Below are 22,258 nucleotides of genomic sequence, written 5' to 3'. Positions count from 1 at the left end.
ATCGCAAGCCCAATGTGACTTTCTAGTCATTCCAAGACTGTTGACGATAAATCCATTTTCGATGTCGATCGGTGGAATTGCATCACACACTAAGCATCTTAATATGCTCACACAAGCCCTTTTATTAACTAGTAAAACTGAAGATGCATATACAAATTAGGGCACAAGTATTAAATACGCACACATACACACACTAAAGCCCGTATCTCTTAGGCACAAGTATTAGGGCATTTTTCTTATGCACAGCAAGTCCACTAGTTGGATTTGTATCCAAATCTTGAGCATGAATTCCTCTTGGCAATTCCCAATCAAAACTATATACCAAATTCGCCACCATAAGCTCAGTTGCCAAAAATCCCATTGACACCCCCGAGCACATTCTCCTGCCCGACCCAAACGGAACGAGCCCAAAATCCTGCCCTTTCGAGTCGATTCCACTGTTCAAGAATCTCTCAGGAACAAACTCATCTGGATTTCCCAGTACAGTGGATCTCTCCCTATAGCATATACGTTGACAAAAACCCTCGTTTTAGGCTCGATTTTGTACCCATCAAGAAGGCATGCTTCCAATGTCTCTCTTGGCACAAGCAATGGGCCCGGTGGGTATAACCTCATGCTCTCATTTACTACGGCTTTTAGATATGGTAGTTTGGGAAGATCGTCTTCGTCTACTTTGCCCTTTTCTCCTACCAAACTTCGGATTTCGTTTTGCAATTTCTTTATAGCTTTGGGTGCTTTCATTAGAGCTGTCATTGTCCATATTGTTACCGCTGGAGTTGTTTCTGTTGCAGCTACAATCATATTCTGCAAAAAATATAATAGAATATGTATTTAATTCTCTAATTTACAATAACTTACATATTGTTTTGAAGTTATGGCTTAGGCCCTATTTGTTTCTAGCTATGTGATGAATGGGACATGATTTTAAGTTCAGAGTTCGTAACACATTTTCATTATAATTATCTTTTAAAATCATGTACTCTAATAATTTGTAGATTCTAATCAACTGAATTATTTACACTCTAGCTAGTAGGTGGAATTAACTCAACGATTATCTTAATATATGCTATAAACTATTACTCCATCCTACCTAACTAATATAGTAGGTGAAAATAATCGACGTTTATATAAACTATTACCCATGCAGTCTCCATCCTACCTAACTAAGATATCCTATATTCTTATTTACGATAAGGCCATCCACAACGCTGTTTCTATACCGTTCCTATACCGTTCCTTAAACCACTATTTGAGGGCCCCACTGTACTTTTTTACTCCATTCCTTAACTAAGGAACGGAACCTGCAACCCTTCGTTCCTTAACCGTTCCTTAAATTACTATTCATTCAATTTCATTTTTTTTTATTTCCAACCCAATTCAATTTAAATAAACACACTTTAATAAAAAACAAACACACTTTATTAAAAAACACACAACATTAAAAAAAATTCAACTTAAACTTAAAAAAAATAAAAAAAAGCACACAATTAAAATTCCAAAAACATAAAAAACACAAAATAAAAAACACACAATTAAACGTGGGAAAATAAAAAAACTACTCCGCCGGCGAATCATCCTCCGGAGGCGGTCGAGGTTGAGGGGGAGTCGGAAGGCCAAGTTGTGATGCCATATACACAATTCCGTTCCACCAGGCCGTGAATTGGGCGTACGAGAAGCGGGAAGTGTCCGCCATTGTGGCGGTCATGTACGCCACCATAAGTGTGTCCGAGCCTCCCCGCGAGCCCGATCCCGAGGCCGACTGGCTTGATTCGCCTCGGCCCTTCCTCGCTCTAGCCGTCTTCGCCGCCTTCGTCCCTTGCGGCCGACGGCGCCCACGGCTGGATCCCCCGTATTCGTCGGGCATTGGATCCCCCGTACCCCCCAAACACCTGCGGTGTACCCTCGCTGGCCTCACCGGTGTCACCAGACGAGTAGCGGCCGCTCGCCGTGTGCTTCGTGCGCTTTGAGGTTGAGCCCGAGCTCGAGCGGACACCGCCGGCCCACCTTTCCTCGTCCTTGACGAGCTGCCAAATATCAACATATTTGAACTGTAGGCCGGTGTCCTGGTAGAAGACGCGCAAAGCCGCCCTCAGAATGTCGGCGCCCGAAGCTCCGCTTTGGTAGTTCGCCGCTTCGGCCGCGTAGATGCCTCAAAATTTTTTGACCTGTGAGTCGACTCGGCCAAAGTGAGCACGGAGCATTGTATATTTGCGCTTCCTGGCCCCTTTTGGCTTAGTCTGGTGGTAGACATCACGGACCTTTTCCCAGAAGCACTTGGCGGCTTGTTGGTTCCCGACGATGGGATCGTACGAGATGGTGAGCCAGGCGGTGTACACCGCCTTAGTTTCTTCGTTGTTGTACGGATGCCGGCCCAGATCCTCCAGTTCCTCCTCCTCCTCCTCGGGTGCCTCAGACGCAGCCCTAGAGCTTCCACCGCCTCGGCTTCCTCCCTGGGTGGGTTCTACGGGGATATCCTCCCGAATCTGGGACAAACCCTGAGAAAGCCGCGAGCCGGGTGGTCGAGCGTAGGCATCCACATCGAAAGTGGGTGGTTGGTACCCACCCGGCGTCGCCGACCCCTGGGTGCCCGGCGTCGATGACCCGGAACCACCTAGTGTGTTGTACATGGTCTCCCAATCGCCGAACGCGTTGAGATCCCACCCACCGGAGCCGCCACCGCCGTAATTCCCGTCGCCGGACATTTTGTGAAGGAGATTGAAATAGAAAATTGGAGAGGAATTGATGTTGGTTTAGGAAGAGTAGATGTGTAGTTGTGTGTGAAATGTAATAAATTAGGTGTATTTATAGAATAAGAAAATAAAAATAAAAATAAAAAAAATTAAAAAAAAGTTAAAAAAACGGTAATATGACCGTTTAAAAAATTTTTTTTATAAAAATATATTTTTTTAAAAAAAATTAATTATTGCGTCATCGCTGACGTGTCCCACTCGCGGGCCGGCGAGTGGGAAGCACGCACGAAGCGGGGAGCGCCACGTCGCCCGAGCGCGTGGCGGCACAAGCCGTGCCGCGTTCTGTGCCGTTGGCACGCGGAACGGAATGGGAACGGAATGGGAGCGGAACGGTGCGCCGCAACACGTTCCGCGGCGAAACCGTTCCGGCGGAACGGCACGCGGAACGCCGGCGGCACGCGTTGCGGGTGCCCTTAATTTCTGTTTTATCACTACTTGCTTAACACTTCACTATTTTTTTTCTCTCTACTTTAATGTACTCAATAATTTCATCTTAAATCTTATATAATTCGAAAATTGAAACGGAGTACTTCATCTGTCCCATTGTCACTGGTGCATGATTATTTTTAGGCTCTCATATTTGAAGTAGCCTATCAAAATATAAATAAAAACAATTTTTTTTAAATTGACTTGCCTAAATTTAATATTGCGCTTATAGTGGGACAAACAAAATTATTAAAATGAGCAACTATATACTTCCCTCGTTTTATGGATGAATTTTCTTTTTAGTTCGTCCTATAAAAATAGTTCATATCTATTTATGAAAAAATTTTCTCCTTCTCATTTACTTTATTATTTATGGGTCATACCATCCATTATATATTTCAATTACTTTTTCTTCTTTCTCTTTATTTACCAATTATTCATCAAAACTCATGTTATTATTGTTATACCACTTTGTAAATTACACTTAAACAAGCTTACCATTAGAAGCCCTTTGATGTTATTCCAAGTGAGACCATTAGAAGAAGACTCATCTTCTTTAAGCTTGATCAACACATCAAGCATATCTTCCTCATCCTTAATCTCCTTCTTCCTCCTCGATTCAAGATGCTCATCGATGAGCTCTTGATAGAACTCATCCATGCCCTTGCACATCGCATCAGCTCTCTTCACTCTTCCGCTTATCTCATCAACCAAACCAAACGCTGGAAAATAATCAGACACAAAGAAGGAGCTCGTGAGCATGCTAAATCCCCTCGTTATCTGAAGGAACCTCTTCGTCTCCACCCCTTCCTCCTCGTACCTCTTCCCAAACACAATCCCGCACACCATGCGGATGCTAGCGGCCATGGTCGCCTCGCTAAGATTTATTTCTTGTCTGAGAGGGGAGAAGGTTGAATCCGAGATCCTCGTGATCATACGAGCAATCTCTTCTTCGCGAATGGGGCGATACGATTGGACCTTATTGGTGCTTAGGAGATGAATATGTGTGATCTTCTTCATCTCCCTCCATTCTTCGTTGTAGGGAGTGAAGACGATGTCGGAGCTTTTGTAGGAGAGTTTTTGCTGCCCTAATAATTTTGGTCTGCTGCAAAAGGCTAAATCTTGGATTTTCATTACTTGTTTGGCTAATTCGGCTGAGGAAACTACTATGCTAGGAATGGAGCCAAGTTTCATGTGGATGATGGGGCCGTGTTTTTTGTAGAGGTGGTGGAGGTAGATGTGTGGGGCCTGGGCCGTGGTGAGCTGGTGGAGGTTTCCGATTAACGGGAGAGGCCGAGGGCCGGGTGGTAGAGTGGTTTTTTCCCGAGGTTTGGTTTTGTGGAGGAGGTAAAAAATCAAGAGTATTGGGAGGGTTATGGATAATAGTAGTATCATTGTGATGAATTAGGGTTTGATGGATGATTGGGATGTTGTGATTTGAATTGTGAAGATTGGTGTTTGATCCTATATTTATAATGATTTTTTTTCAAATGCCAATATACCATGTCTAAATCAATTTATTCAAATATTAAATGTACAATATAGTTTGGGGCATCAACGTCACCGGCCAGTTACGTTATTCACATACTTCAGAGTACTATTTACATCTTTTAATAGTGAACATTTATATTATCCATGTATTTTTTAGTACTATCAACAACTCTTTAATATGAAAAAGTTAAGCACATACTGTTAGGATATACAAATCACATCCCACATGGGAGATGGGAGATGGGAGAATGAGTAGTGTTGCAAGCAATATATATGTGTTGTCGATGCCTTTCGGGAAGTGTCTCAGAGTAAAATCGTGAGGATCTTACCGTAAGAGAATAATATCGGACTAATGTGGAGTTTGTGTGCTCCGCCAAACCCTAACACATACATTATTCACGTGCTTCTGGGCACCAATATTAGACTAATTTTGAATTCGGGTGTTCCGCCAAACCACAACACATACATTATTCACGTGCTTTTGAGCACAACTCAGACCATACTAAGACGTTAAGTTGAGCACTGAAAATTAAAATAATATCACGTGGCGGGCTCTGAGATAGGTACTGTGCTCTTACACGCCACAACACGAGACTAATCCCCGTCTCCAATGGTCGGCGTCACCACCGGAGCGCCGATTTTTCGCCCACGCCGGTTTGACGCCGAACCATTGGAACCGGCGTGGGCGAAATCGGCGTCAAAATCGGCGTCGCCATGCCGATTCCCGCGCTGACGCCGGTTCCCACGCCGATCCTCACGGGCGCCATTGTGGCTCCCGGATCGGCGCCAAACCGGCGTCGGATTTAAATATATTTTTTTTTTTTTTCGCAAAACACTATATATACGCGCGTTGAACCTCATTTTCATTCGACTGCAAAATGATTTAGTTGAAGAGTTGTGGGCGCTGAGGACTGCAAGGCGGTAGTTTTTATGCAAATTTATGTAATTTTTTAAATGTAATATTTTTAATTATTGTACTTTTTTTTATATTAATGTAATAAAAAAATTTTAATATTATTATTCGAATTTTCCGTATTTGTCTCGTAATTTAAATTCCGTATGTTGATACAAGTGTAAATTAAATTATATAATTGTTATTAGTGATGTGGATAGGTAGTGTGAAGGCTATTTGATGGCTATTTGATGTCCAGTTGATGTGGCAAGCTGATGTGGCAGGAGAATTGTAGTGCTGATGATGTGGCAGTGTGAAGGCTATTTGACGGCTATTTGACGTCCGTCAGCATTGGAGATGCTCTTACTATGTCAAGCCATGTGCTACCTGAAAATTTAATTGAGATAATATAATATATCCTTCCAGCTGGCTTTATGTATAAATTTGATTTGTCCTTAAGCAATTTATATGAAGTATATGATTGACTACAAATATCACGATTTCCACGCTTAATACATCCAATTTTATTTGCAGTTTTATCAACAGGAATTTCAATATTTTCCGAACCTAGCTAGTTTAATACTCTCATAAAATAATATCAAGCCCTACATAATCACTTTTCTTTTATATCATAGAAAAAAAAATTGGACAAATTTAAACTCCCATAAGATTGCAATATCAAATATTCTTTTATACTTTAAACAATATTTAATAGTAGTCTCAGTATCACCAAGTAACATTTAACATTAGATTAGTGATTTATTATTTGGAGGCCAAGCAAAGGCTTTGTATCCACAGTCTTCCGCACGGATCCCCAGAGGTTAATTCCCAGTCGAAACTATAGACTAGATTTATGAGACAAACTAAAAAGAAAATGTGATATCTATTATGGGTAGGGGTAGTATTGTTTACTATTATATTGCTTTTAGATATGAAAATTTGGGCAAATGATCTTCGTCTACTTTGCCTTGTTTGCCTATCAAACTTCTGATTTCATTTTGCAATTTGTTCATAGTGTTGGTACCAATGAAAAGGCACTATTCACGTGATTTTGAGCGCCACGAACTTATGTGTTTACAATTTCACCTTCTTATCTAATTTCCCTATTTCTTCTTTGTAAATATATAGCTTATAGTATATTGATTATATAAAAATACTAAAATTTCAATTAAAACAACGAAAACTAAGTAATTGAAATAAACTAAAAATTTCATAATTGAAATGTGGAAAACTATATGATAAAACATAAAACAGAAAACTATATAAATTATATAGGAGAATAGGTGTATTTATAAAATAAAAATAAAAATAATAAATATAAATAAATAATAATAATTTTTGAATCATTAAGAATTAAAACAATGTCACGTGGGCCTTAATTATTAGCCAACAAAATTAACAGGTTTTAACATTTATTTCACCAAATTAAATACACCATTGACCAGCAAATTCGTACTAATTGCAGCTTCGCATTAACAATAAATATATTAAATATATAGCATAATATATTTTAAACCAAAACTCACATGATCGAATAAAGTTAATTAGTATAAGAAACGGGTCGACATGCACATGCTAGATCCGGGTCCAATGGGACCTAAAGACAAAATTTTGATCCGAATTCAATATGCCCTAATCCATTGAGATTCGTTGGATCCAAATTTTGAAGAATAAATTTGTATTTTAAACATATAACTTAATAATGGTAGGAGAATCATCTTCTTAACCAAGACGGTTTCATCCAAATTTTAAAGTATAAATTTGGATCTTCATTACTTAAACCCATAACTTATTGGTTAGAGAGAAAGTCTTCTTAATTTAAGACTTTCATCGCCACAAACTTAAATTTAAGACCGAAACAAAAAATAATTTGGGGATGTGCAATAAACAAAAAAAATAAATAAAAAGATTAATTTGATGATGATTGACATTCCGGCCCCCTATTAGAATAACTACTTATTTGAAAGGCCATGCATAAATCAATTTGTTGCCAAAATTGTCACTCGTGTAAAATCTCTACCTTTAGTTTATGATTTTATTTGCTCGAAAATTTGAAATTTGACCAAATTTCGTAATATTAGAATTGATACCAAAGTAAAACTACATAGAAAATAGTACGAATTTTTATACTTAAAGACAAATTAGCTTAATCTTTTGCTTTTTTAGACGCTTCCATTTGTGTCGTCTAGTTTTAGTTAGGACACCAATAATAAAGACGGTTTTTTGAAGCGTTGATGGTATACATAGAAACACAAATTAGCGTTCTTAACTGCATTAAAAACGTCCTTTAACGGTTTTTTGTTGTAGTGAGTATATAAAAAATGTGTACAATTTTAAAATCGATCATTTCAAATTATACACTAATTACATGACATAAAATATTTTTCAAAGAGTATCCATTTCTTTAGAGTGATCATATATATCTTTCTCAACGAAAGTAAAGATACAACCATTCAAAATAAATCGTACATACTATTTCGCAACTTATTCGCTAAAACGCATAAGCTCTTCAGCTCGACAGATCTGAAACGATCTTACAATTTCATTATATTTTTATTAATAACCATATCACACTACAAATTCTTTTAAGTAAACTTGTAACCCTGTTTCTCAACCGGAATAACATTACTCGAAAAAACTAAACAGCATAACTTTTAGGCACGACACAAAGCGCGTTTTTCTTCTTCACCGCGAGTCCAGGCAAAGGCACCATATCCACATCATCCTCACGGATCCCCGGAGGCAATTCCCAGTCAAAACTATAGATTAGATTTGCAACTGCGAGCTCCACATTCAGAAGTCCCATGCCCATTCCAGGGCACATTCTTCGCCCCGATCCAAATGGAATAAACTCAAAATCTTTCCCTTTGCCATCAATACCATTATTCAAGAACCTCTCAGGCACAAACTCATCAGGATTCTCCCAAGAGTTAGGATCTCTTGCAATTGTAAATGCATTTACAAAAACAGTTGTTTTTGGTTGAATTTGGAAGCCATCTAGATTGCATCTCTCTATTGTTTCTCTTGGTATAAGCAGTGGACCAGAAGAGTACAATCTCATGCTTTCATTTACTACTGCTTTTAGAAATGGGAGTTTGGGCAAATCATCTTCATCTACTTTGCCCTTTTTTCCTATCAAACTTCTGATTTCATTTTGTAACTTGCTCATAATGTTGGGTGATTTCACTAGAGCTGCCATCGTCCAAATAATTGTGGCTGAACCTGTTTCTGCTCCGGCTACAAATATATCCTACAAGGAAATAAAACAAAATTAAGTTGATGTAATAACATTACCTTGATGTAATAAAATGAATATAACATTAACTAGCAGATTTGTACTAATGCCAGCTTGCACATAAACAAATATATATAACAAGATATTATTTTTAAACCTAACTAACATGATCAGTAGTATAATTAAATTACTGTTATAATATAAGAAAAGGGTCGACTTGCACATGCTAGGTCCAGGTCAAATGGGAGCAACAAATCAGAATTTTGATCCGAATTCGAATATTTTATAGTCCAAGGGATTCATTGCATCAAAGGGCTTGCCAAAATAATCAAATTCAAATATTTTATAGTCCTAAGCATGAATCAATTTCGCCAGAATAATCAAATAAAATCAAAGCTTATGATTTTTAAGACCAGAATTTATGTTAGAAAAATCCAAAAAATGGACAAAAGTTAGTTTATGATTTTTAAGACCAGAATTTATGTTAGAAAAGTCCAAAAAATGGACAAAAGTTAGTTTATGATTTTGAATAAAATCAAAGTTTATGATATTTAAGACCAGAATTTATGTTAGAAAAGTCAAAAAAATGGACAAAAGTTAGTTTATGATTTTGAAGGCCAAAATTATGTTGGAAAAATCTAAAAATTGGACAAAAGTTTGTAACACTCCTATCAATTGACTAAAGAGACATGGAGTATAAGATATTTAGAATTTCTATAATCAAAAGTTTATACTACTTATATTCTATAGGGATGTAATCAAATGCAAACTCTAAATATTGTACAAACTCCAAACTATGATCTTGACCGTTAAAAAATATCAACATATTATAAAAAAGTAGCAACAAAAAATGACACTGTTTCAAAGGTTGATACTGTGTTGACATTTTTATTGCTACTATTTTGTAATCAATTAATATTTTCTAACGATCCAGATCATAGTTTGAAGTTTGTACAGTATTTAGAGTTTGCATTTTATCAGTTCATATTCTAAACATTTCACATATTTAAAAGAAAAAGATAAACACAACCAAAATTGAGCAATAAGATCATACCAGCAACATAGCTTTGACGTGATCCCATCCAAAATCAACGGAATTTATCTTTTGCTCCAATTTGAGATCAATCAACAAATCAAGAATGTCACCACCTTCCGCCGCCGTCTCCTCCCTTCTCCGGCCAAGATGCTCATCGATCAGCTCCTGATAAAACGTATCCATATCCCGGCACGTGACCTCGAGCTTCGTCAGCATCCCGGTGAGCCGGTCAACCCATCCGAAGGCCGGAAAGTAATCCGACACATAGAATGCAGCCGCCACGGCCTGCACATCTTCTAGAAGCTCGTAGAACCTTCCAGAACATTCCTTCCCGAAGGCAACTCGGCATATCAAATTGCAGCCGAAACTCACAAGCGTCTCGCTCAAGTTCACGGCCTCCCGGGCGTGGGAGAAGCTCCGGATCTTCGAGATCATTTTGGAGATCTCATCTTCCCGGATGGGGCGGTACGATTGGACGCGCTTTGGGCTTAGGAGGTGAATGGATGTGATCTTTCTCATCTCTTTCCAGTAGTCGTTGTATGGAGAGAAGATAATGTCGGAGTTGTTGTAGGAGAGTTTTTGTGTTCCTAAAGATTTTGGTCTGCTGCAGAAGGATGAATCTTGATTTTTGAGTACTTGTTCGGCTAGTTTAGGGGAGGAGACTACTAGGAGAGGGGTGGGGCCGAGTTTCATGTGGATGATGGGGCCGTATTTTTGGGAGAGTTTGTGGAGGTAGAAGTGGAGGTTCGTGGCGGTGGCGAGTTGGTGGAGGTTTCCGATCAGCGGGAGGGGAGGCGGGCCGGGTGGGAGGGGGGATTTTGGTGGTTTTAGGGTTTTCTGGAGGAGGTAAGGGATGAGGATTATTGGGAGGGTTATTGAGAGTAAGAGGAGTATCATTGTGAATGAATTGTGGTGTGATGAATGTAGAAGAATTAGCTTGTAGGTGTATGGAGAGAATTAGATTGTGGATGGGTGCTCTATTTATTTAGTTTTGGTGGGAGTATTAGGATTAGTTGTGTAGGCAAGTGGATCATGATTGTCAATGATAAATAAAAAAATAATATCACATGTGCAAAATAAAAAAGAAATGGATTCGAGAATCAATACTTGTGGGCATGTTAAAGGAAATCGACACGAGAAATGGAAGTGAATTTTAACACCAAAGGATTTCAAGGTGATGCAGTGTATTTGGTCAGTAAATTTAACATATATTGTAGTATAACACAATTGAGATGTTGAATAATAAACACATTTATTCACGAATATAATAGAGGCGAACATAAAAATTATTTAATCAGTTTGATTCTATGTGTATCTACGTCTGAATGAGATATCAATGCAGAAATTTCACTATATAATTAATGGCACACAATTCATAATGAGAAAACGGATCTATATAAACATAGAACCTTAATCCTGGTCACACTAAACATATCATAGTATAAGGGTAACAAATACTGATCATGAATTTATATGGGGACTAAAGTACATCAGATTCCATATATATGACATTTAATTTTTGTTGCTACACTCGATCCATCAAACAGGTGGCACGCCAATTGGCTTTTCTATATTACTGTCATCTGTCTTCAATCAATTTAAATATACGATTAATAAAACTAATCAAATATATGTAATTTTATCGACCAAAATTTGAATAGTTTGCTATCTAAAAGGTTTAATAGTCATATAGAATCTGTAACTTTGTTTTATATGATCATCGAGCCCGACATATGATGTGACCTCTTTTTTTTCAACTAATAGAAATAAATTTTAAAGTACAGTTGTCCACAAGAATACCATGGATATTAGAATAAATGTAACATTTGGTCAGATGAAATAAGTCCAAATATATTGTACTTTGTAAAACGATCATAGATTGACGTGTCATCTATGGTTGGTCAACGACATACTTCCTCCGTCCCATAAGAATATGCACTTTTTTTTTAGTCTTTCTAATTTTGGAGAGTCATTTCTATCTAATAAAGTGAGACCTATTTTCTACAAACAATATTTTAATTACTTTTACTTTAATAATTTTACATTAAAATCCGTGCACATTCCAAAGAGCATATTCTTTGCGGACATAGGGAGTAATAAAAAATCATACTCCTTGTAATTTTTATAGTTAAGGCGAAAGTATTTGTATTCAAATACACCATAGTAATCAACTTTTAAACTTTTGTTTATTTATCCATTAAAATAGAGTAAAAATAAGAGTTGGCAAAGGGGTGCTAAGTATTCATCAAAATATCAATCACTTCACAGTTGCATTAAAAATAAGAGTTGGCAAAGGGGTGCTAAGTATTCATCAAAATATCAATCACTTCACAGTTGCATCTGTGAACGAAAAAAATATGAAAATAGTATCAGTATATATATATATATATATGGGAGATGATCAAAATAAGTATGTGTTTAAATCCAGAAATGCAGACCAAATCTTGGCCCTAGGATTAGATGATTTAATGGTCAATAATTAACCAAAAACACGGAATGTCATAATTAAGCAATTTTAGGTCATATTATAATATTTGGGTTTAATGTCATGCTAAGATCGTTTTAGGTCATGCTTTGTTAGCATGACCTAAAAATTACCTAATTATGACCTAAAAGTGACCTAATTATGATATTGTTCTGCGTTTCTATATTTAAATCTAGTTTTGCATAGATCAAAACCCTATATATATATATATATATATATATATAGGGGAGCGTTATTCTCCTTTTCACATCTTAGATCCTTTTTCCTTCTTAATATTACGCGTTAGATCTAAGGCATCAACGGATCAGATTGATTCTATAAAACTGGTTCCGTGTTGCATTATAGAAGGTGGTTGTATGCATTACATGGTTATTATTGACATTTGACGGAAAAGTAACTGCCACATTTTGGTATCTGCGAATAATGCATCACATGGTCACGAGTAATGCATATAATTGACTATATAATGCACAATATGTGAACTGCAATGCATACGAATAAGATGTACCATGTTATGATGTTTGGACACACGTTTCTTGTTTCCCCTAAGGGTTTAATAAGCTTAGGGGCTAGGGTATAGTACGTAGACACGTATGTAATCTTCACATGGTAACGAATAATGGATATAATTGACTATATAATGCACAATTTGTGAACTGCAATGCATACGAACAAGATGTGTTGTGTTATGATGTTTGACACACGTTTCTTGTTTCCCCTAAGGGTTTAATAAGCTTAGGGGCTAGGGTATAGTACGTACGCATTAATAACAAATTATAAAACGATACGAATAATTCACCAAATTGTCACGAGTAATGGATGTTATTAACTATATAATGCACAATATGTGAACTGCAATGCATACGAATAAGATGTACCATGTTATGATGTTTGACACACGTTTCTTGTTTCCCCTAAGGGTTTAATAAGCGTAGGGGCTAGGGTATAGTACGTAGACATTACTAACAAATTGTTGTTATTGACAGCTACATAAGGGTTTAATAAGCGTAGGGGACGGTCAAGATCAACATTGGGTAATTAATCCCGTGTTGCATTATTTGTCCTATTTTGTGCATTATGAGGGTACAATAGTAATCTAATAATGGCTGGAAACCGCTACGAATAATGCACCACATGATCACGAGTAATGCATATAATTGACTATATAATGCACAATATGTGAACTGCAATGCATACGAATAAGATGTACCATGTTATGGTGTTTGGACACACGTTTCTTGTTTCCCCTAAGGGTTTAATAAGCTTAGGGGCTAGGGTATAGTACGTAGACACGTATGTAATCTTCACATGGTAACGAATAATGGATATAATTGACTATATAATGCACAATTTGTGAACTGCAATGCATACGAACAAGATGTGCTGTGTTATGATGTTTGACACACGTTTCTTGTTTCCCCTAAGGGTTTAATAAGCTTAGGGGCTAGGGTATAGTACGTACGCATTAATAACAAATTATAAAACGATACGAATAATTCACCAAATTGTCACGAGTAATGAATGTTATTAACTATATAATGCACAATATGTGAACTGCAATGCATACGAATAAGATGTACCATGTTATGATGTTTGACACACGTTTCTTGTTTACCCTAAGAGTTTAATAAGCTTAGGGGCTAGGGTATAGTACGTAGACATTACTAAATGCACGTATGTAATCTTCAATCCGTTGATTAACCCATATACACAATACCTCTAATAATGCATAATATACTGAGATAATGACAATTAACAGCTACATAATGCACTACCTAAACCAAATAATGCACATATATATATTCCAATAACAACAATTTGTTAGTAATGTCTACGTACTATACCCTAGCCCCTAAGCTTATTAAACCCTTAGGGGAAACAAGAAACGTGTGTCAAACATCATAACATGGTACATCTTATTCGTATGCATTGCAGTTCACATATTGTGCATTATATAGTTAATAACATCCATTACTCGTGACAATTTGGAGAATTATTCGTATCGTTTTATAATTTGTTATTAATGCGTACGTACTATACCCTAGCCCCTAAGCTTATTAAACCCTTAGGGGAAACAAGAAACGTGTGTCAAACATCATAACACAACACATCTTGTTCGTATGCATTGCAGTTCACAAATTGTGCATTATATAGTCAATTATATCCATTACTCGTTACCATGTGAAGATTACATACGTGTCTACGTACTATACCCTAGCCCCTAAGCTTAATAAACCCTTAGGGGAAACAAGAAACGTGTGTCCAAACATCATAACATGGTACATCTTATTCGTATGCATTGCAGTTCACATATTGTGCATTATATAGTCAATTATATGCATTACTGATGACCATGTGGTGCATTATTCGCAGATACCAAAATGTGGCAGTTACTTTTCCGTCAAATGTCAATAATAACCCTGTAATGCATACAACCACCTTCTATAATGCAACACGGAACCAGTTTTATAGAATCAATCTGATCCGTTGATGCCTTAGATCTAACGCGTAATATTAAGAAGGAAAAAGGATCTAAGATGTGAAAAGGAGAATAACGCTCCCCTATATATATATATATATATATATATATATATGATACTACTATTTCAGTATAGTAACAATATTAATATTTTATACCTTGTACACGAATAATATGGTATATACATCAAATTTTAATATATTCTAAAATTATTTAAAATGTAAAAATCAACAGAAAAGAAAAGGAAATAGAAAAAAAAGCGAAAAAATAGAGAACATGTACTAAAATAAACGAAAAAAGCAAAAATAAAAAAAGAAGGCTAAAGCAAAAAATTTGCCACTTTATAACACTTCTCGAAACTAAACATCGTAATTTTTAGGCACAATAAGAAGTGCATTTTTCTTCCGCATGGCGAGGCCGGGCAAAGGCTCCGTATCCACGTCTTCTCTGCAAATCCCCGGGGGCAATTCCCAGTCGAAAGTATACACTAGATTTGCAACCGAGAGCTCCACATTCAGAAGCCCCATTGCCATTCCAGGGCACATTCTTCTCCCCGACCCGAACGGGATAAACTCAAAATCTTTCCCTTTAGCATCAATACTACTATTCAAGAACCTCTCAGGCGTAAACTCATCAGGATTCTCCCAAGAATCAGGATCTCTTGCAATTGCCCAAGCATTCACAAAAACAGTTGTTTTTGGTTGGATTTGAAATCCATCTAGATTGCATTTTTCTATAGTTTCTCTTGGTACAAGCAATGGACCAGTAGGATACAATCTCATGCTTTCATTTACTACTGCTTTTAGAAATGGGAGTTTGGGCAAATCATCTTCATCTACTTTGCCCTTTTTTCCTATCAAACTTCTGATTTCATTTTGCAATTTTTTCATAGTGGTGGGTGATTTCATGAGAGCTGTCATCGTCCAAACAATTGATGATGAACTTGTTTCTGCTCCAGCTACAAATATATCCTACAAAGAGATCAAATTAAATTAATTTTACAAAGAATAGACCATCCACACAACATTATTCCCATGCTTTTTATCGCTGTCCACGACCCTTGAGCACTTACATTATTCACGTAGTTTCTCATTTCCAAATTTCTTTTTTTAATGCATTCACAATTATAACTTCCATTAAATCAATCTATGAATAAACAAAAAATACTAAAGTTTCATTAAATCCATGAAAATTATGTAACTGAAATAAATGGAAAAATTACACATTAAAGAAATCATAATTGAACTACACCAAAGTTTACATAATTAAACCCTAAAATTAATGTATAGCACGTTGCTATGAACATTTATTTCTCCAAATTGAAGTACTCCAAATAACAAAATATTTTGTGAATTCATAACTCATGTACCAATATATTAGTACAAAAATATAAGAAGCGGGTCCACATGCACATGCTAAATCAGAACTCATAAATCAGAACTTTCACCGAATTCCAATATTTTATAGTCTAAATAACCCTGAGATTCGTTGGTCCAAATTTGTGAAATATCCAAATAATAAATTTTTATATTCGTAACTTAGAACTCATAATTTATTCGTTAGAAGAGAAACGTCCCTCTCAATAGTTGAGACCCCCATTTTCCTCACACAATTTTTAAGCTGAAATTTACTATACTAAGTAGTGGAAGTTCAAAACAAAAAATCACACTCGAGAAATTGAGGTTAACTAGACAATGTAGATTGACATCATAGCAATAGTTAATCGTGGGAAATCTCAAACAATAGCAAAATTTATTATTTATGAGAAAATACGAAATTAATTCGGTCAAAGTTCTTGGTATTAGCGATCAATCGTGGCATTTAATTTAAAGTTTCAAAATTCAATAAAAAAATATGAGCAATTAGATCATACCAGTAGCATGGCTTTGATATTATCCCATCCAAAATCAAAAGAATTCATCTTTTCCTCCAATTTGAGCTCAATCAACAAATCAAGAATGTCACCACTTTCCTCCGCCGCCTCCTCCCTTCTCCGGCCAAGATGCTCATCGATCATCTCTTGATAAAACAAATCCATCCTCTCGCACGTCTTCTCGAGCCTCGCTAGCATCCCGGTGACCCTATCCACCCACCCGAAGGCCGGAAAATAATCCGAAACGTAGAAAGCAACCGCCACGGCCTGCACTTCTTCTAGAAGCTCATCGAACCTTCTAGAACATTCCTTCCCGAAGGCAACTCTGCATATCAAGCTGCTGCCGAGCGTCAACGTCATCTCGCTCAAGTTCACTGCCTCCCGAGCGTGGGAGAAGCTCCAAATCTTCGTGATCATTTTGGAGATCTCGTCTTCCCGGATGGGGCGGTAGGATTGGACGCGCTTCGGGCTTAGGAGGTGACTGGATGTGATCTTTCTCATCTCCTTCCAGTAGTCGTTGTATGGAGAGAAGATGATGTCGGAGTTGTTGTAGGAGAGTTTTTGTTGTCCTAAGGATTTTGGTCTGCTGCAAAAGGATGAATCTTGATTTTTTAGGACTTCTTTGGCTAGTTTTGGGGAGGAGACTACTAGGAGAGGCGTGGGGCCGAGTTTCATGTGGATGATGGGGCCGTATTTTTGGGAGAGTTTGTGGAGGTAGAGGTGGAGGTTCGTGGCGGTGGCGAGGTGGTGGAGGTTTCCGATGAACGGGAGGGGTCGTGGGCCGGGTGGGAGGGGGGATTTTGGTGGTTTTAGGGTTTTGTGGAGGAGGTATGAGATGAGGGTTATTGGGAGGGTTATTGAGAGTAATAGGAGTATCATTGTGAATGAATTAATGTGATGAATGTTGTAGTATTGGCATGTGATTGATAGTTGGAACTTGGTGTAGGTTATATAGAGAGAATGAAGGGGTGTGGTATATTTATTTAGTTTGAGGATTATAGGGTAATAGTGTAGTTGAGTGGAGTGGATTTGTGTTGGTATTGGTTGATCCAGAAATTAATACTAGTAGAAGAAAGATGGGTGTAGAAAATAATATTAGGAAGTGAAAACGTGTTGGCTATGGTGGATCCTGTAAATAATACTTGTATATGAAAAATAGGTTTAGAAAATAATACTCCATCAGTTTCTTAAAAATAGAAACTTAAACGACACAGGTTTTAATGCAAAATTGGTATGGTAAGAGAGAAAGAGGAAAAATGAGTGAAGTAATAGAGATAGAGAGAAAAAATAGTGGAATTGGTTTTAATGGATTGTAGAATCCATTTTCTAAAATGAAAAGTTTCTAATTTTAGGAAGAAATCAAAAAGGAAAAAATTTCTATTTTTAAGTAACTGAGAAATAGTAAGTGAGAAAAAGAAGTACATTGTTGAAATAATACTCACAAATTATAAAGGAAGTGAATGAAAGAAGTAAACCAGTGGTTTAAAGATGGCATAGAGCCAATTTATAAAGCCCACATTAAATGTCTACACAATTTATGTGGGACACTTTTTAACACCTACTCTAATTGATTGACCAATTTAACTCCAACTTCAATTAAAGATGGATGGACATTTAATCCTTATTTTGAGTAGTTGGAAGTACCAGTATTATACTACTCAATAATGAGACCGCACCATATATGTCGGTTGTGTAACAGAAAATATATAGAATATTGAAGGATATAAGTTGATTGATTTTGTACTAATATTACCTTGATATGCGTGCATATAATAGATCTAATCATCCATACCATGGTTTATTCGTCGACAAAAATTTCAATCTTACAGCTGTAAATTACTGTTTGTTAGTGCCACTTTTTGTAATAAAATGAAATTAAAATTTAGTCGATATAAACTTTTAGGTTCTTTGAAATGAAACATACTAATACTATAAGCCTAAAAAATTGTAAGTATAACTATTATGTGATCAGAAACTTGTAAAAATATTCATTCGTCTCTTTAAAATAGAAATTCTTTTTTTTTTCATCTTCTTAGAATTGAAACATTTTATTTTAGAAAATTTCTTTCTCTCTAGTGGGACTTATTTTCCACTAATACACTTTTCTTTCTATCTCTCTTACTTTATTAATTTTCTATTAAAATTTTTATCATTTCAATTGTTTCTATTTTTAGGGAACAAATGAAGCAATTTTTAATAAAAAATAATCGCACAGCCCTTCAAAAATTGTTCGCGTAGTATTTCAAAACTTATACGACCAAACACATAAGAACTTCAACTCAACAAGTCTCAATCGTCAAAGCGGTCAATGAGCCACCACAACGCAACAATGCATAACAGAAGTCAGAAGCGGTCAAACAATTGTAAACATTACTCGGAACTAAACATCATAGCTTTTAGGCATGATAAGAAGCGTGTTTTTCTTCTGCACCGCAAGGCCGGGCAAAGGATCTGTATTAGCGTCTTCTCCACGGATCCCACGAGGCAATTCCTAGTCGAAACTATATACTCCCTCCGTCCACGATTTAAAGAACCATTTTGCCATTTTAGTTTATCCACGATTTATAGAGCCATTTACTTTAATCCTCTTTTAGTATGCGAATCTCACATCCCACCAACTTTTTTACACTCACTATCCAATGTAAAACTAATACTCCATCCGTCCCTGAAAGTTTGTCTCATTTTTCTATTTCCGTCTGTCCCACAAAATTTGTCTCATTTAACTTCTTACTATTTTTTGCAGTGGACCTCATATTTCAGTAACTCATTCATACTCACATTTTATTATAAAATAATATATAAAAGTAGGACCCACATTCCACAAACTTTTTCAACTCACTTTTCATTATATTTCTTAAAACCCGTGTCGGGTCAAAGTGAGACAATATTTGGGGGACGGAGGGAGTACTTTAAATGGGTCTCATATTCTACTTACTTTCTCCCTTTACTTTTCTTTACAAAGTCAAACAATTTCTTAAAACCCGTGTCAAATCAAAATGACTCTTTAAATGGTGAACGGAGGGAGTAATAGATTTGCAACCGCGAGCTCCTCATTAAGATGCCCCATGGCCATTTTGGGGCACATTCTTCGCCCCGATCCAAACGGAATAAACTCAAAATCATTCCCTTTCGCATCAATGCTACTATTCAAGAACCTCTCGGGCACGAACTCGTCAAGATTCTCCCAACAATTAGGAACTCTTGCATTGTCCATGCATTCACAAAAAAGAAGAAGTTGTTTTTGGTTCAATTTGGTATTCCTCTAAGTGCATCTTTCTATTGTTTCTCTTGGTACAAGAAGGGTACCACGAGGTTACAATCTCATGCTTTCATGTACTACTCCCTTCGTCCCATAATAGATAACATACTTGAGGATTGACACGAGATTTTAGGTGATGTTGTTTTGTGTGTTAGGTGAAGAGAAAAAATAATATATTTATATTAATGTGAGAGGAAGTTTTTTTCAAAAAAGAAAATGTGACATCTTTTATAGGACAAATTAAAAAGTAAAATCTGACATCTATTATGGGACGGAGGGGGTATTTGTTTTAGATATTGGGCATATGGCGCCCAATACTAATTTTTTGGTAGTGGATATAGAGAATATTTGGTTAATGAAAGATCTATAGAATGTTTATATTTATTATTTAAATATAAATATCTTTTTGGGCCTCTAAATTTTTGGGCATAGCTATCGGCTATCGCCCGTATTCACCCCTTTCCCGGCCGTTGACACCATGAAACCCAAAAAACAATTTCAAAACTAAGTAAAAATAATTGTAATACGCATCCAAACAAATAAACTTTTCTTTTCCACTTCTCAACCTATCGTTTTTATTTTTATCCGAACAACTGAATTTTCATGTATATTTTATGAAAAATTGAGCCCACTTTATATAGCAAAAGTATGATTTCCCAAATCACTCTGAAAATAGTGAAAATTGAGTTTCAGCAAAGTTCTTAATTTTATATCTGGGCCTAGAAATTGGAGATTTATAAAGTAATATGTTGGGCTAGGTTTATCCAAATTAAATGATTATATTGAAATTATTTAAATATTTTTCCTAATTCCAGTAATTTAGAATTTTGGATGAAATGGTTATGGACTGTACTAATCGAATTATAGTTAATAGGTTTATAGAATAAGTAAAATTCATAAGATTAATATTTTATTTAGTTAATTCAATTGAACATTTGTTTTTGGATTTGAATTTATAAAATAAATAAATTGCTCAATATATCAGAGTATAAGTTAAGACTACCCCATTTTATAGGATTTAATGAAAATTCAAAACATGCCAAGTGTCTACATGAATTTTTTATTTTGGGGAAATATTTTATCGCTTTGAGTGAATATATATAAGAGCCAACTCTTATGAATAAAAAGGTCGAGCGGTAGCAATTTTAAATGTTAGGAATAATTTACTTAGGGTTGGAACGGTACGGTATACCGCGCCGAAATGGTCATACCGCATACCGTACCGTACCGTGAGGTATGACAAAAGACCATACCTTTACCGTACCGCTTTTGTCGGTATACCAAAATTTAGATATCGTTACCGTACCGCTTTTGTCGGTATACCGTACCGTGATTTCGGTATACCGCAATATGCGGTATACCGCGGTATACCGTGATTTCCGGTATATACCGTATTTGCGGTATACCGTGTTATTTGCGGTATATACCGTAAATTTACGATATATACCGCAATTGCGGTATGATGCGGTATAACGCGGTATACCGCGGTATATACAAAATGCATACCTTTACCGTACCTAAAACTGTCGATACGGTATGATACTGTACCGAAAATTCGGTATTTTCGGTATTTTTTCGGTACGGTAATTGCAGTATTTCGGTATATTTTCCCAGCCCTAAATTTACTAGGATAGATAACTTATTGAAATTATATGACTAAAAATAATTTTAAATAGTACCATGTGTTTTTATCATATATTGGTTATAATGAATATAGACAGATAGTTAAATCTCAGAGGAAACGCATTGGTATGTTCGCCTCACCTTTAAGGGGGATTTGGTAAATGTTTCAATAAATTTATGCCAATTTTAATTTTGTTTCTAGTGGAAAATTCCCTATTTGTTTACTTTTGTTTCCAAAAATTTATGTTAAATTAAATTTTGTTAACTAAATTTGTTATTTCCGTAACAGGGAAGAACTCCGTATTTATTAGGGGTGGCAAATCGTGCGTGTTGTGTCGTTATCGTGTCGATACGATAACAACAAACACTAACACGACCCGCTACCCTTAGACACAAACACGACACGAACCACTTCGGGTCAACACGACACGATAACAACACATATATGACACGACACAATAACGACACTATATTAATATTATTTCTTAACGTATAACACGAACACGACACTATACTAATACTAAGTGCTCCATTAAACTAAACCTAATTTAAATTTTAAAATAAATAAAATAATAATAAATATTATAATATATTAATATTATTTCTTAACGTGTAACACGAACGCGACACGAAATTTTCGTGTCGTTATCGTGTCGATACGATAAGGACACGAACCCAATAAGCTTTGACACATACCCATTAATTTCGT

The 22,258-nt window shown here is 36.2% G+C and overlaps 2 protein-coding genes and 1 pseudogene across 2 annotated transcripts; all 3 read right to left on the bottom strand.

Annotated features, from left to right (window-relative positions):
- Window positions 1-193: 193 nt before the first annotated feature.
- LOC121774608 lies at window positions 194-4,571 on the bottom strand (annotated as a pseudogene).
- A 3,626-nt stretch (window positions 4,572-8,197) lies between these two features.
- Window positions 8,198-10,727, bottom strand: LOC121774624 (cytochrome P450 71A1-like). Its single transcript, XM_042171487.1, has 2 exons — window positions 9,849-10,727; window positions 8,198-8,809 (listed from the first exon to the last, which is right to left on the bottom strand). The coding sequence occupies exons 1-2, from the start codon at window positions 10,725-10,727 to the stop codon at window positions 8,198-8,200; spliced, it is 1,491 nt and encodes a 496-aa protein (XP_042027421.1).
- Window positions 10,728-15,096: 4,369 nt separating this feature from the next.
- LOC121773741 (cytochrome P450 71A1-like) lies at window positions 15,097-17,661 on the bottom strand. Its single transcript, XM_042170655.1, has 2 exons — window positions 16,668-17,661; window positions 15,097-15,765 (listed from the first exon to the last, which is right to left on the bottom strand). Exons 1-2 carry the CDS (start codon window positions 17,544-17,546, stop codon window positions 15,154-15,156), a joined length of 1,491 nt encoding a protein of 496 aa, XP_042026589.1. The 5' UTR covers window positions 17,547-17,661; the 3' UTR covers window positions 15,097-15,153.
- Between the last annotated feature and the right edge of the window lie 4,597 nt (window positions 17,662-22,258).

This window comes from Salvia splendens, chromosome 17, assembly GCF_004379255.2.
Source record: "Salvia splendens isolate huo1 chromosome 17, SspV2, whole genome shotgun sequence".
NCBI lineage: Eukaryota > Viridiplantae > Streptophyta > Magnoliopsida > Lamiales > Lamiaceae > Salvia > Salvia splendens.
This window is presented reverse-complemented; position numbering and strand designations above follow the sequence as displayed.